Below are 17,056 nucleotides of genomic sequence, written 5' to 3'. Positions count from 1 at the left end.
ATACCATATGGTGTCCGTGCCTGCTTCTAGATTTCACTGGTGCAGACAGACATCATTTACAGGTATTGCTCTCCTTTGGGAAACCAAAGGCAACTCAATCAGAAGAATTCTCTGAGTTCTTGGCCCTCACTACTCTGACTGCCAGGGTGTCTTTAAGTTTCATTTCTCAAGGAATCACTCCAGAATGACTGCAAAATAGGTTTCACTTTCACTTCTTCTTCAAGCAAGCTTTCTAATCTATAGGAGTAAATACGACTCTGAATACAGTATTAGGAATTGTTATTACAGATATTTGGAAGTCTCATATTTGGATTCAGATGTATTCAGAACTATCCAAATATAGCATTATTTGGTGAATTCCAAATATTTCCAAGTAAAAATTCAGATCCCTAGTTATTTACATGAACCCCTGCCTAAGTCTATTTGGTTAGTGGACTCTGTATTCCTGCTGTATGACTACCAAAATCTGGGAAATACATTGAATCCATTTCCTTGGTTCTGAAGCCAATAATATACAAGCATGGAAACTCAGGAGGTGAGAGATAACCACGGAAGTGAGAGGAGACCTTGTCTGCACTGTTTTGGACTTTACAGCTAAGTATAGAATTTCTACCATTTAGTTTCTTAAAAACAAAAATGGCGAGGAACTTGTAACTATTGGCAACACAATGCTCTCAAACTCTTCCACTGTACAGACTTCTAATGGACCCCACCTATTACTTACATCAAGTCTCAGCTAAAAGCCTTGTTAAAAATAGCCTTGGGTTATAACGAAGGCATTTTCTGTTAATGACATTAGCTTTGGAACAGGAGTGATTAACAGCTGGTTCTCAATCTGTGTGATCTTAATCATGAGAAAGTAAGCTGTAATGGCTTGTTTAATTACTGTAAACACAGTGTGTCACCAGCTAATTAGATATGATTGATTATTGTCAACCTCATTCTCCGCTCAAGATGTCAGACCCAAACATTTGAATTCAATAATGCAGGCTCAGAATGAACTTTCAGAATGTCACTTTGAGTAAAATGACAGGTAGTAGAAACAAAAACAAAACAAAAAAAATGTTACCAGCATGAAATATGAGATTGATAAATTGCTAGAAGAGGGTCAGTGACATTCATATAGACTTTGGCAAGCAATAAAGATTTTTTTAACAGTGCAAAACATGAGCCCATACTTTAATTTTAAATTGGAAAGTAATTTTGAATGGTTTAAATCTCTATGAGGATTCACCTAGCACAAGTGACATCAGGGGGTGTAGGGTACGAACCAGGTGTTTTTTTCTGCACAGAAGGGAGGGCCTCGAAATTCAAAGGCAGCTCATGGGCTATGACAGGGACACCTCACCCAAAATCTGGGAGTCTGCCCTCATCTGAATTCATAGTTTTGTCAGCTCTGCCTGATGTGGAATTTAAACTTCATTTTGCATTGATCACTATTCAGCTTCATGTGCCATGAATTGGCCTAATGTCTGACTGATCTGCCTCGACACCAAGTTTTATATCATTTTTTTCCCAGAGGAAGAGTTCTGGGAAACATGAAAGCCTGTATTATTTGTAATATCAACCAACTCTGGACTTTTCATCCTACAAGTTGATCATATAGCCTATTGTTTTTCTTGGCCTCGGACATTATCAGCAACCCTGTAAAGTCCAAATGATGTCATTTCAGTCGAGTTCAGCAGATTTCATCTCCCTCCCTCCATAGAGCTGCCGGGGACTGACAGATTTAACAAATGCAAAGGAGTAGCAAAATAGGTACCAAGTGGTATTTTTGCAGGCATGCAATTCCTGCACTGAGGCTTGAATTCTTCCCTTGTCCTCCTCCTGCTGTGGAATCTGGTTCTGGTATAAGACAAGGCACTCAATTTGGAGAACAAGAGGTAGTTTATATGTGAAAGTATGACTTCTCCCTCATTCGTTTCACAGAAGAAGGAAAAAACCACACAAAATAAGCATGCCTTTTCCCAGATTAATTCGTGGATTCATCTCAGCAGCTAAATTAAGCTGTATTCCGATCCATCAAAACAGTCATTCCGTACACATTTTGTTTGTTTCTTCATGTGGCATGCTAAGGCCCTCCTTCAAATGACTTATTGCTCTGAATGTGTTAATACCAGGTAAACCTAAGTTTAAGATAATACCCCATTTAAATTCCATGGTAACACTTTTGTTGTCCAGTATTCTGTTTTATATTTTTTTAAGTTCACCTAAGAATTTATAATTCATTTGCTTTCCACTACAAAAAAATGCATGGCAAGCCAACCTTTCAAGGCCTATAATCCCCATGATGAGTAAAAATGAAGGGTTCCTATACCTGATGCTTTCAAATTTTCTTGGTATCAGTTCTCAGTGATTGGGTACAGCTTCTTGCAGAAGCATATTCCACTTGACATTAAATATGCAAGCTTGCCCATCATCAAAATAAATATATTGCTGAGGATAATCACAGTCTTATAAATAACGGCTGGGATCAGATCCGCACTCACCTGCCATATGTGAACAGAAAGCATATCTTCATATATGGAAAGCCTGTGACTTCCATGTGGCATGAGAGTACATGGGACCAGGAAGGGGGAATTGAAAAGGTCCATGTCCAAAGTAAGGATAGGCAATGTGTTACAGATGCCATTTCTGAGCAGATTGTTGGATTGCTACAAAAACATTCTAACTTCTTTACTGATAAACAAAACAGAACTACACAAATAAGTTCATGCAGCCCTTTGAAAAGTAATCTAAATCATGCATTTTTCTACACAAGTTTTCTCAAACATTTACAATTTTGTGGGGGGGGGGTTGTTCAATAAAGTGACAATGTATATACATTTCATCCTGCATTTTAAATGTGCATATTGGGTTTTTTTTTTAATAGAAAGAACATGAGCACAACATTCCAGAAAAGCTTGGATTTCAGATCAAGATGGTATCCCTGTCTAACATTTACACATAACTCCAAGTGGCACTCCCAACTAGAATAGACCTACTATTAAATCAAATGTAGTTGCCTAAGTATTGAGTCACCATTGAGCAGTTGATTGAATGGGTGTGGTCTAGTTGAGTTTAGCAATTACTGTATATTTGGACTGTAGAATGCAAACAGAGTAAAAGTCCATGACGCTCTCTCCTGTTAGTGGCACACAAGATGTAGCAATTTGGATCCAGCCACCAACTAAATCCGACAGTTTGGTTTTAGTAACTCATCTGATCTCTACAGGTAACAAGAAACCCTATGCAAGTAACAGAGAGGTTTGCTGAAGGGGAGACAGATTGCTTAAGCATTCTATTTATTTTATTTTATTTATTTATTTATTTATTGGACTTATATACCGCCCCATAGCGCTACAAGCACTCTCCGGGCGGTTTACAATTTTTAATTATGCAGGCTACACATTCCCCCCCCCAGCAAGCTGGGTACTCATTTTACCGACCTCGGAAGGATGGAAGGCTGAGTCAACCTTGAGCCGGCTACCTGGGATTTGAACCCTAGGTCGTGAGCACAGTTTTAGCTGCAGTACAGCGTTTTAACCACTGCACCACGAGGCTCTACCACTGTATTTTCCCCCCATTTTTCCACCATTTATCGGAAACGTAGAAGGGTGTTAAATGCTGGATGGATGCATTCTCCACTCCCTCCTCCATCAGACCGCTTGTTTTCCAGGCCACAGTCAAAATGTAAATATTAAGGCTTAAAATATATTAATGTATTAGGAATAGCACAGTTTGGATTTGCACATCAGTTGCATTAATAAAACAGCTGAAATCTGCAGGAAGTTCCTTTACACTTTTCAAAAATCAAAAAGTTAAGTAAGAGAGAGGGAAGTGGTTGTTGTGGGTTTTTTGGGCTTCTTGGTCGTGTTCTGAAGGTGGTTTTTCCTAACGTTTCGCCAGTCTCTGTGGCCGGCATCTTCAGAGGACAGCAAACTATGCTCTGGTGTAGTTTGGCTAGGGCGTGGAGTATTTATGGCTGTGAGATGGGATGATTAGTATGTATTGTTGTGGGTGTATTGTTTTCTGTGGATGGGTGATTAGTGTGTTTTGTTGTGGGTGTATTGTTGTGATAGGGAGATTATCTGTCACTGTGGTTGATGGTAGTGATCCCCTTGACCTTGTGGTTGGGTAGAGTTCATGACCTTTTGCATGCTGTATTTTTGAGAGCTGGGAGCCAAGTTTTGTTAAGTTTCAAACTTTCCTCTTTTTTATTGAAGTTTATCTGGTGCTTGTGGATTTCAATGTCTTCCCTGTGCAGTCTGACATAATGATTGCTGGTGTTGTCCAGTATTTCAGTATTTTGAAATAGAATTTCATGTCCAGCTCGTTCTAGGGCATGTTCAGCTACTGCAGATTTTTCTGGTTGTTTTAGTCTGCAGTGTCTCTCATGTTCTTTGATTCTGGTGTGGATGCTTCGTTTTGTGATTCCAATGTATACCTGGCCACAACTGCAAGATATCCGGTATACTCCTGCAGTGGTGAGGGGGTCCCTTCTGTCCTTTGCTGACCGTAACATTTGTTGTATTTTTGTGGTGGGCTTGAATACTGTTTTTAGGTTGTGTTTTTCCAGAAGTTTCCCCATGCGGTCTGTGACCCCTTTGATGTATGGCAGAAATACTTTGTTTGTGGGTAGCTGTTTTTCTTCTTCAGTTCTGTGTTGTTTTCTTGGTTTGATGGCTCTTGTGATTTCATTTTTGGAGTAGCCATTTGCCTGTAGGGCCCAATTCAGGTGGTCGAGTTCAGTGTTGAGAAACTGAGCTTCACAGTTCTGATTTGCACGGTCTACCAGTATTTTGATTATGCCTCTTTTTGCCGTAGGTGGTGGTTGGAGTTTTTGTGTAGGTACCTGTCTGTGTGGGTGGGTTTTCTGTAGACCTTGTGTCCCAGTTGGAGGTCAGTTTTGCATAGGACCATGACATCTAGGAACGGGAGTTGGCCCTCTGTTTCTTTTTCCATGGTGAATTGTATATTTGTATTGTATATATGTATTGCTGTCCTCTGAAGATGCCGGCCACAGAGACTGGCGAAACGTTAGGAAAAACCACCTTCAGAACACGGCCAAGAAGCCCGAAAAACCCACAACAACCATTAGATCCCGGCCGTGAAAGCCTTTGCAAATACAGAGAGGGAAGTATTTAGAAGCCCAAGGTTGCAAAGCTAGATGCCCTTGAAAATGATAACATAACGAACAAGAAACCTATTGGGGGAGCACTATAAGGAAGTTAGACTAGTAATCCCAAAGAAAGAATGCAAAGCTAAGACACAATGGATGAGAGATTACAGTATGTCAATACAAAAATACTCAGTGCAATATCAGGACAGCTTATCCATATATATGACACAATTCATTGATCCAGAGTATTATATATTTGCTATAAAAGAGCTTCTGAGAATTACTTTCCAGGGCACAGTTTCCTTTAGCAATACACCATCAGAATCATTTGTATAGAAACTAAATAGAATCCTCTTTTCCCCAGCCACACTATTTTCCTGTATCGCTACGCCTCTAAAATGTCATAAATGTAATTTGAAAAATAATTAGTCTGTGAGTTGTTTCACTCTCTTTTGCAAAATGTTCACTCTGGATGTTTTTTTTTAATAGTAGCCACCCCGAGTAGACATGGTCTAGAGGGGTAGGGTAAAAATCAAATAGATAGACGGATAGACAGACAGACAGACAGACAGACAGACAGACAGTAGCTTTCCCTCACAAAATGCAAGGGAAAGTTATAGAAAATTGAACGCAGACTTCCAAAGAATAGCAAGGAGAGACAAGAGGGCCTTCTTAAATGAACAATGGAAAGAAATAGAGGAAAATAACAGAAAAGGGAAAACCAGAGATCTGTTCAGGAAAATTGGAGATATTAGAGGAACATTTTGTGCAAAGATGGACATGATAAAGGACAAAAATGGGAGGGACCTAACAGAAGCAGAAGACATCAAAAAGAGGTGGCAAGAATACACAGAGGAATTATATCAGAAAGATGGGGACATCCCGGACAACCCAGACAATGTAGTTGCTGACTTTGAGCCAGACATCCTGGAGAGTGAAGTCAAGTGGGCCTTAGAAAGCCTGGCTAATAACAAGGCCAGTGGAGGTGATGGCATTCCAGTTGAACTATTTAAAATCTTAAAAGATGATGCTGTTAAGGTGCTACATTCAATATGCCAGCAAGTTTGGAAAACTCAACAGTGGCCAGAGGACTGGAAAAGATCAGTCTACATCCCAATCCCAAAGAAAGGCAGTGCCAAAGAATGCTCCAACTACAATTGCACTCATTTCACACGCTAGCAAGGTTATGCTCAAAATCCTAAAGGTAGGCTTCAGCAGTATGTGGACTGAGAACTCCCAGAAGTACAAGCTGGATTCCGAAGGGGCAGAGGAACTAGAGACCAAATTGCTAACATGCGCTGGATTATGGAGAAAGCCAGAGAGTTCCAGAAAAAAATCTACTTCTGCTTCATTGACTATGCAAAGGCCTTTGACTGTGTGGACCACAGCAAACAATGGCAAGTCCTTAACGAAATTTGAGTGCCTGGCCACCTTATCTATCTCCTGAGAAACCTATATGTGGGACAAGAAGCAACAGTTAGAACTGGATATGGAACAACTGATTGGTTCAAAATTGGGAAAGGAATACGACAAGGCTGTATATTGTCCCCCTGCTTATTTAACTTATATGCAGAATACATCATGCGAAAGGCTGGACTGGAGGAATCCCAAGCTGGAATTAAGATTGCCGGAAGAAATATCAACAACCTCTGATATGCAGATGATACCACTCTGATGGCAAAAAGTGAGGAGGAATTAAAGAACCTTGTAATGAGGGTGAAAGAGGAGAGTGCAAAAAAAAAAAGTCTGAAACTCAACATCAAAAAAAAACTAAGATCATGGCCACTGGTCCCATCACCTCCTGGGAAATAGAAGGGGAAGATATGGAGGCAGTGACAGATTTTACCTTCTTGGGCTCCATGATCACTGCAGATGGAGACAGCAGCCCCGAAATTAAAAGACGCCTTCTTCTTGGGACAAAAGTGATGACAAACCTTGACAGCATCTTAAAAAGCAGAGACATCACCTTGCCAACAAAAGTCTGAATAGTCAAAGCTATGGTTTTTCCAGTAGTGATGTATGGAAGTGAGAGCTGGACCATAAAGAAAACAGACCGCCGAAGAATTGATGCCTTTGAATTGTGGTGCTGGAGGAGGCTCTTGAGAGTCACCTGGACTGCAAGGAGAACAAACCTATCCATTCTAAAGGAAATCAACACTGAGCAATCACTGGAAGGACAGATCCTGCAGCTGAGGCTCCAATACTTTGGCCATCTCAGGAGAAGAGAAGACTCCTTGGAAAAAACCTTAATGTTAGGAAAGTGTGACGGCAAGAGGAGAAGGGGACGACAGAAGATGAGATGGTTGGACAGTGTCTGCGAAGCAACCAACGTGAATCTGACCCAACTCTGGGAGGCAGTGGAAGATAGGAGGGCCTGGCGTGCTCTGGTCCATGGGGTCATGAAGAGTCGGACACGACTAAACAACTAAACGATGATGACGAGCTTTCCCTCAAATGGTTGCAAATAAGATCAAAATCAAATATTGGCACTAAAAAATTCTATACCAATTGTACTAGCCAAAAATCAGTTGTTACAGCTGTTTGCTGGAGAGTACTGAGCTTTATTTTCCTGCCATACACTGGGGTATGGCAGGAAAGGAGCAGGAAGAAAGAAAGAAAGAAAGAAAGAAAGAAGGAAGGAAGGAAGGAAGGAAGGAAGGAAGGAAGGAAGGAAGGAAGGAAGGAAGGAAGGAAGGAAGGAAGGAAGGAAGGAAGGAAGGAAGGAAGGAAGGAAAGAGAGAGGGGGGGGGAGGGAGGGAAGGAAGGAAGGAAGGAAGGAAGGACGGACGGACGGACGGACGGACGGACGGACTTGGTGAGCAAGGGTATCCTAATTCTGAGGTGCTAGGTATAGGGGATTAGGAACAGAAAGATGCCTTTTCTGATGTCAGAATTCCCTTATGCTGATCTCAAAGAATCACTCTTGTAGCTCCTAGCAGAAGGGTAAAAAGGGAATAGAGAACAGTCAAATTATACCAGATCCAGATTTTCTCCAACTCAGTGATACAACCACTATGGTGGCACAAAGCCAGGCCAAGATGAAGTTAACTTTACATAAATACTAACAAGCCTGTGCTGGAAGATTTATGATTCAGTACAGCTTCAGCTGTTTTTTTATCCGATCAGCCAGTTCTCAGTCATCTTGCTTAGTTATGCCCAGGCTCCAACCTGGCTGAATATCTAGAGTCTGATGGCCACTGTAGTGAACAGCCCTGATCTCACCTGCCCGTCACTGTGGAACATTGACATAGGAGCCAATGAGAGAACAGAAGGTGGAGCCAGGGGGAGGGGAAAAGATTAAAAAGACGGGTTGAGAGAGTCCGGAGAGAGACTGTGTGTGGTTTGAAAGGAGTGAAGTGTGAGTTAGAGAACTGAAAGCGTGGAGCTTGAAACACAGAGGGTTAAAGGAGTTAAGAAAAAGTCTTCTATTAGATCCAATATAAGTGATTTACATACAGTAACTGATTCTTCTTGTCCTCACTGATTATCATCTTCCCTTGTTAAATAAATGATTTATGCCTTGGCATCACACGTGTCCTGGCGTTCACATGATATTAAAACATTAATATCTGGTGGCAGCGAGGAAGAAGGAAGGGTGAGACCCTTGTGAAGACCAGGGAAATAGGGACTTCAAAGGCGATCACGACAGCCACATTTTTGAGAGGTAAGCACTCAGATTCTTCTTCCAGTATAGGTGGATATGCCAATTTCAGTCTCTTCCATACTGAGTTCTAATCAAATCTAAGATACTTTCTTCCACCACCACCACAAAATAAAAAAATATGTGAATGTTGGATATTGATGAAACAAAATTCTCACCCATCTCTGATTAGGTATACTGATGTCAATATCTGGGTAGGGAGGGAGGAGGAATGAAAAGTGAAGCTAACTATTTAGATCAACAAAAAGGTCACAAAGTGGGGAACAAGAGCTCACATTTTCCAGAATATTTGTCCAGCCTGGATATTCAGAGAGCAGGGAAGAGAAAAGTGTTAACCCTTATCATGATAAAAAATCTCAAGTGTATTTGGTACAAGTGGAAGAAATATTAGAGACACTTAATTTGGTTAAACAATGAAATGGACCTGGATCTCAGTCTGCATCACAAAAGCAAGACTAAAGTATACAAATAAAGGAATATCTCTGCTCATTTGGCTAATGAAAAAACAACTAGGCATGGGGTTTTTTTTCTTGGTTTTTTTTTTTTTTTTTTTTTTTTTTTGGAATTTGTGGACTACAGCCTCCCGCTCATGAAAAGATCCTTCCTCTCATCCTTCTCTAAATTTTCTTAAACACTCTTATCGGGAGCAAATGTACAGCAGCCAGTAGTCAATGGAACAATCAGTCTGGTTCATTTGCACAGCCAGCTATCAATTTGCAACCTAGAATGCCTGGCTTTAGAGAATTCGTAAAAGGCTATTGTCGGCTAGATTTTCTTTTCCATAGTGTGACTCAAGGTCACGCAAGATATTGAAGGGAATGCATATGCCCTATAAATAAACCATTTTCATCCCCACAGTTCAGTTTATTCACACATGTATCTTTTATCCCCAGATTTATAAATTAAACCTGTGTTTACCAACAGCGATCAGTCAAACACAAAGCATGCTAAATGTGAGGGGTATTGGGGAGAGAAATAATATACTATGACAAAAAGCATCTTTTATCACTTAAGGGACCATCTTTCCTAAAATTATGTTACTCATACTGGCTAGTTTGACACTCAGTCCTGGTACACATTCAGGTGTTATAGCCTGAAAGCAGATATAATGTGATTTTGATGAGACATAGGGAAACACACAGTTCCCTCTGCCAAAGTCTCCCTATTGGGTTGTAAATCGGGCCTTTTTGCACACCCAGCACAAAGATCTGAAGAGATGCTTGTCAACATATTCAGCTGGGAGCAGGAATTGCTTTGATAATTCAATTCGTATTCTTCAAACCAAACCAAACCAAACCCCTCTCGTTTATAACTCTGGGATATTGTGTTTTTGTACTTACGATTCAAAATGCTAGTAAATGGCCCAATATTGCTGCACACTGTCATCCCCACATTGTCAGCAGGAAAAAGGAAGCCAAGCTTTGCATAACATGCACCAGCCTGAATGTTGACAACACCAATGGCAGCAGTCAAGATGATCTAAAGCAGTGGTTCCCAAACCGGGGTCCCCAGATGTTGTTGGATTGCAATTCCAAGAAGCCCTCAGCACTTGCTGTGCTGGCTACGGTTTCTGGGAGCTGCTGTGCAAGAACATCTGGGGACCTCAGTTTGAGAACCACTGGTCTAAAGGGTACTCTCTTGCGCTGAATACAATTTACAAAGAGACACCAAACAAAGAAAGATTTCAGAAGCTGACTCCTTTTTTCATCAGTTAACCACTTCACACCCAAGCACAAAGCAATTGTCATGGCTGTTTTTTTGACAAGTTTTCTACATATCTATTGCTTGGGAAACAAAGCAATCCAAATGCAAAGAAGAAATCTGTCTTTCAGGTGAACTGTGTCAACTGTACATCTGGAAGGTAATGGATTGCTAATCTCTACGGAATTTATATGAATTTAGAGGGCCTTTGCCCATAAAATGCAGTACCCAGGACTCTCAGTCCTCTGCACTGAAAATGAAGACTCAGATTCCTTTCTTGCATTATTCGGGGCAATGTTCTTTAATGTTCAATATTTATCTGTAAGGGTGAAAAAAAAGATGTATGTAAATTGCAAAATTTGGTTTTAAATTGCTTTCAAGGTGTGTGCAGTGTGAGTCTTTCTTCACAAAATGATGCTTACTGGGGATTTATTTGAACCTCTGGAAAGGAAGTGAAATGACTTGAATTAGGGCATCTACTTGGCTGTGTCTTTTGGATTGAGTTCAACACCTCCACCTTTCACTATTTGCTGATTTGCTATTCTTTGTCAAGATGAATGGTGTAGCAAATAATGTCAACTATTTTCCTATCCTTCTCTTTAATACCAGAATTTCTGAATCATCTCATTGTATTTGAAACTGTGACAGCATCTCAGCTTCAAACATGAGTGCAGCATCAGTGATCAAGTTCTGCTCATATTATGCTTCACCAAAAAGAAAAAAAGAAAAAAATGGAAGGTTCTTAATGATCACACAAATAAAAACTTAAGACCCCCATCCTCTGAATCTGCAAAATCCAGTATTTGAAATATGAAATCAAATCCACCCCTCTCCATGCACACCAACAAGGAGTTTAAGTGCCAATTTACACATAAGAATGATTGATTACATGGATAAATAATCCATTATCAATTAGTCCCCCAGAAGCAGAGTTTTCATCACAGCTGCTCATTATCATATACATTTTCCAAATAATATATACCTAGAGACTTTGTCAAAAACATCCCTGACAATTGTTTTGTGTTTGGGTGGGAAGTGCTTGATGGAAAAAAAAAGTCAGCCTCTGGCATTTTCCCTTGCTTGGCGTCTTTTTGTGAATGGTAGTGAGCACAAGAGGGTATCTTGACTGCTGCCATTGTCGTTCTCAATATTCAAACTGCCCTTTGTTGTGTAAAGCTTGGCATTCTTTTTCCTGCTGGCACTGCTGGAAAGATATTGTGCAGCAATATTGGAGCATTTCCTAGCATTTTAAACTGTGGATACAGAAGCACAATATTCTACATTCATAAACCAGAGGGTGTTTTCTTAAGAATTGCATTTCCAGGCTTTTAAAATGGAAGTGTACGTATACACTACACACAAATTCCAACAGAAACTTCCCGTATGTAGAATCACCCAGTGACAGAGGATCCCAGAAGATGAGACCGCCATCTGTACTACAGTTGCTAGAAGACAAAAGCAAGAACATCTGGAATATGATTGTGTCCCCTCAGTGCCAAAATATTTTAAAGGACTGTTTTGAACTTAAATGGAATGGTGAAACAAAGATTAAGTGCAACAATTATAATGGAAAAACATACTTACATGATATGTTGTTAGTTTGCAGCTCATAACATAACGTAACATCTTTGGGTGTTTTTTTTTCATAATTAGCAAACAATTATTTACTGATAAGATGGGTGAAATTGTTGAGACGATGACAGGATATAGACACTAAAGGTCTGCTAACATCAAGTAAGACCACAGCTAGCCACAAACAAAATAGTAATTTCACAGCTGAAATCAGCAAGTTTCTGAATATTTGTTCTCCATTTTTGTTTTATCATTTAAAATATTCTTACAAACTAAGAATCCTTTCGTAAGCATGAAACCCTATTTGACCAGGAAGGAGTTAAAAATTCTCAGAGATAGTAAACTGTGTCATAACTGACAGGGTCAAAAGTTCAGATTGTTCCCATAGCTGAAGATGATTTCCCCTTTGAGGACTTGTGTGAAGAACATGGTCTCAGAAATCCTGAGAATGTTTACTGGAAACATTCAAGGCTGGGACAAATTCCACTACTCTGTGCTAATGTAAGACAGAAATATTTTGCCTTACACAATTGTATGCTATTTCCCTGGAGATACATAGCAAAATGTTCATTTTTGAAGGACTATCACTGCATTGGTTTCTTTAAAACAAGCCCCTCTCCTTTTTTTAACTCAATAAAGAAAGCCTGTCTTTTGAATGTTTATGTGACCTTTCACTGCCCTTCAAACATTCCCCTTTCCTGGACAAGAAGTTGTAACAATGTGTCTGCTTTGGAATGCTCTTGCAGGTAAATCTGTTCCATGCATGTTCAGTTTATAATAAAGTCACTTTCCCCTCCTTTTGAAATAGCTTTTTTGATTACAGCGGGGTCTCTACTTAAGAATGTCCCTACTTAAGAACAATCCAACTTAAGAACAGCTCCATTTGCTAAATTTTGCTTCTACTTGAGAACAGAAATCCAAGATAAGAACAGGAAAAAAAACCTTTCCTGCTCTTTTTTTAACCTTAGGCCATCTTAGGTTAAAAAAATTCTCCCCCTAGTGGTAGAGTACGTATTAACCAGCTTTGCATTAGTTCCTATGGGAACTAATGCTTCAACGTACGAACGCACCTCTACATAACAAAAAAACAGCCAGAACGGATTAATTGGTTTTCAGTCCATTCCTATGGGAAATTTTGCTTCAACTTAAGAACGTTTCAACTTAAGAACACCATTCCAAAACGGATTAAGTTCTTAAGTAGAGGTTCCACTGTAGTTTCTATGGACGGAAAAGAGCAGATACGGATTAAATGGTTTTCAATGCATTCCTATGGGAAATGCAGATTCAACATAAGAACTTTTCAATTTGAGAACCACCTTCCAATACGGATTAAGTTCTTAAGTAGAGACCCCACTGTATTAATAATTCAGTCCCTGCAGCATGGATTGTTTCCAAATTTAAAAAGTGGGTGAGGGCAAACAGTCTCTTTCAAGGTACGCAAGGTTTGTCTTTTCAATTTTTATGAGTGATATTACATCTGAGGACGTTTAGGGTCACCTATTTCTGCATGGGGGAACAATAACTCAAACTTCCCCATATTTGGCAAAGAGCAAGAGCAGGCTGTCTGCTATACATGTGCCAAATTTGCTGTTGATCTGAAACCCAGTTTTAAAATTATAAGTTTTGTTTGGGCTGTCCCTATTTTCAGAATTGCCTTGTAGAATGTTGATTTGTTCTACTGTACAATTTCTCGGCATCTTGCTGACCGGTACCCCATTAACTAGCACTGGTGACCTGGCTTGTGGCAGGGATCCACCCTATGACCTGGCACAACCCAGTTCCACTACCTTCCTAGACAAACCCTGGACAAATATTGTAATGAAAATGTCCATTCTTTCCAGCTTTGAAAATTAGATCAGGATTCACAGCAGAACAGTATAGTTGTGCACTCATGATGTATTCTGTAGTCTCAGCAAGCATATCATGAAATGTGCCAGATTTTTCATGGGTAACACACAGAGAGATTCCATCTTTCATTCACAGTGCAGGTAATATGCACTAATGAGAAAAGAATGACCCCAATGGCCTGAGAAGATAAAAGCAAGATGGGTCCTAGCTCAGTGATAGGCCAGATACTCTGCATGCATGAGATTTCAACGAGTTTCAGTCCCTGGCATCTTCAGTAGAGATGGGGGATTTGCCTTCGTAGACAAAGACAAATCTCGCTGGCACAGCTGGCCAACCTGATTCACACCCACCCCCAGAACCTGCTAGTCCACTTGTGTGACCCACAAGTGGACCAGCATCATCATCAGTGCACCAACTGCAGCAGTAGCCTGCCTGGTGCAGCCCTGCTTCCCTGCTAAGATGGCCACTGTGGCAAGGGGGTGAGATGACGAATCTCCCCGCTCAGCCACTGAGTGGCCACTGAGCAGGGAGGCAGGGTTGCGCAAGCCGGGTTACTGATGCGATTGGTGCGCTGACAATGACGCCGGTTGCATGTGCCATGTGGTAAGTAGATAAGCAGGTTCTGGGGGCAGGTGTATAATGGGCCAGCCTCCTATGCCAACAGGATTTGTCTTCATCTATGAAGATTAATCTTCCATCTCTAATCTCCAGTTAAACCAGGAAAACAATCCAGTTGGAAATCCACTGTCAATCACTATAGACTTGGAACTTTGGTGGGTCTAAGATCCTATTTATTTCCTTGCAAACCAACCGCAGGCTGCCACTCCACTCTCCTGATGGACCTGGAGATGATGAGAGATCTACAGTGGTGCCTCGCTTAACGGGTGCCCCGTTTAACAACGGATCCGCATAGCAACGGCCTTTTTTTTGCGATCGCAAAACCGATCGCATTGCGATGTTTTCTATGGGAAAAAATCACTTAGCGAGTTTTCCCCATAGCCCCATTTCCCCCCAGCTGAGCGGCGGGGGCTTCCCCTTCGGAAGCTCCCACCACTCAGCTGGGGCTAAATGCCGGCGGTGGCGGTGGCTTCTGAAGCCACCACCGGCATTTTCCTGCTCGAAAATGCCGGCGGTGGCTTCGGAGGCCACAGCCACCACTGGCATTTAGCCCCAGCTGACCGGAGGGAGCTTCCCCTTCGGAAGCTCCCGCCGCTCAGCTGGACGGGAGCCTCCACTGGGAGGAGGGTGGCCAGGAACACCCGGGCCTTGCCCTGCCTCCCGGCTCCCCCCGAGCCACTCCTCACCCCCATCTCTGCCGTTGCCACTGGGCTTTGGAAGCGGCTTCTGAAACCCAGCGGCGGAGATGAGGGTGAGGGGTGGGTCGGGCAGAGCCAGGAGGAGGGCAAGGCTCGGGTGTTCCCGGCCACCCTCCTCCCAACCCCTCACCCCCTTCTCTGCTGCCGCTGGGCTTCCAAAGCCACCGCCGACCGACTGTCAACATTTTCCCCCAGCTGAGCGGCGGGGCTTTGAAGCTCCCGCCGCTCAGCTGGGGGAAAATGCCAAAGGCCCCATTTTCAGCCAGCTGGTCGGTGGTTCCAAAATGGCCGCCCGCTGTGTTGCCTCACTTTAGAGGCACCGAAAATGGCCGCCCCTATGGAGGATCTTCGCCCAACGGTGAGTTTTAAGCCCATAGGAACGAATTAAACAAAGTTTCATGCGTTTCTATGGGCTTTTTTGTTCCGTTTAGCGATGTTTCCGGATAGCGACGATTAATCCAGAACGGGGCACCACTGTACTTCTGATTCCATATATTCACTTTTAAAATACTTCCTGGAAGCTTCAAAGAGCACAATTCTAAATAGCCCCTATTACTCTTTTTTAGAGTAGAGAGAGGAGACTGAGGATAAAATAAATGGAGGGAAGACACATAATACAGTGAGACTCTCCTACTGTACAAACACTGAGTGATGTAGGTAGATGATGGATTTGCCAGTGTAAGAGACTTTCAATTTCCTAATTTTAGAACTGTATGAAAAATAGTTGACTTGGATTTCATGTGCAAAAGCCACACTGAGAGTTTTGTTTTATTTCATTATCCCACCTCTTCCTGCTTAAAAGGAAGTTTTAAAAAGCCAAAAATTGTAAAGAGTGAACATCTGCATGTTGCACAGTAAGAAATTATGTTAAAAAAGAGAATGTATCCAATTAATCAGCAAGCACATTTATTCACTTTATAGCTAGTTTTAAAAGTACAGTGACTGCAGGATTGTGCTTTTAATGCAAGTAAGAAAAAACCTACATAGTTTCGGAATGGCATTTATTGAAGAATTACATATAATTTCTGAAAAGCTCTCTAAAGGAAATAGGAATAGCTTTACATACGAACTGCTGGCAGGCAGTTTTCCTGTTATTTGTTTTAAATTAAAATCTCAATTACATGTCAGCAGCCACCTAAACATAGAATACAGGAATAAGAATATAATCAAAACTTTCTAAACATGCCACAGTTAGTATTTTGAAACTCTTTCCTCAACAGTGTGGCAACTTTAATGAAAATCACATTCAGAGTAACTTGACAAATGCCTCTATCAATATTAAATATCCTCTTTAAAATGTGTATTACCTGTCAAAAGTGTCAACAGCACAGGTGAGAATAAAAAGGTGAAATGCAAAGTAGATGAAATATTTAATTTCTAGTTAATAGTATTTTTTAAAATAGGGAGTGTTTATACTGGAAAAGAGTTGGCAATACAATGTTAGGAAGAGTTTTGTTAATAAATAATATCATTTATTGATTTTTTTATTGACAAAGGGGAAGCGTTGTGTACCGCTTCAAGAGTCAATGGGGAACAGAGCTTCATAAATGAAGAGAAAATTAAATATCTCTAGTAGTCCCGGTGGAGGAAAGTACAATGGGTTATAATTTTAATTCTAAAAAATAATGTTGTGTGGATTAAATTGTTTTTAAGTTTGTTTCTTTGTGTATGTTGCTTTTGGGGATGTTACTCTCTAATTTTTTTGTTCAGTTTAACTAAACTTTTTTTTTTAAAAAAAACCAGAATTTTGTTAGTTTTTCCCTCCAAAAAACGTTGAAAAAAGCCGTTCCATTCTGCTCTGGATTTCTTATTTTCTCCTTATCTCTACTTAAGGTATTGTTAGCAGGGTAGGCCTTG

General features: G+C 40.9%; 1 protein-coding gene across 2 annotated transcripts in view; it reads right to left on the bottom strand.

The window, feature by feature from the left end:
• SNTG2 (syntrophin gamma 2) overlaps positions 1 to 14,228 on the bottom strand; it is a 247,830-nt gene extending 233,602 nt beyond the window's left edge. For both annotated transcript variants that reach the window (XM_073000914.2, XM_073000923.2), the window contains exon 1: positions 5 to 14,228. In XM_073000914.2, coding sequence (XP_072857015.2) covers positions 5 to 7 — 3 coding nt within the window. In that variant the 5' untranslated portion in view covers positions 8 to 14,228. The remainder of the gene's footprint in view (positions 1 to 4) is intronic.
• Between the last annotated feature and the right edge of the window lie 2,828 nt (positions 14,229 to 17,056).

This window comes from Pogona vitticeps, chromosome 1, assembly GCF_051106095.1.
Source record: "Pogona vitticeps strain Pit_001003342236 chromosome 1, PviZW2.1, whole genome shotgun sequence".
Lineage (NCBI taxonomy): Eukaryota > Metazoa > Chordata > Lepidosauria > Squamata > Agamidae > Pogona > Pogona vitticeps.
Note: the sequence above shows the minus strand (reverse complement) of the source record. Positions and strands in the feature narration are given on the sequence as shown.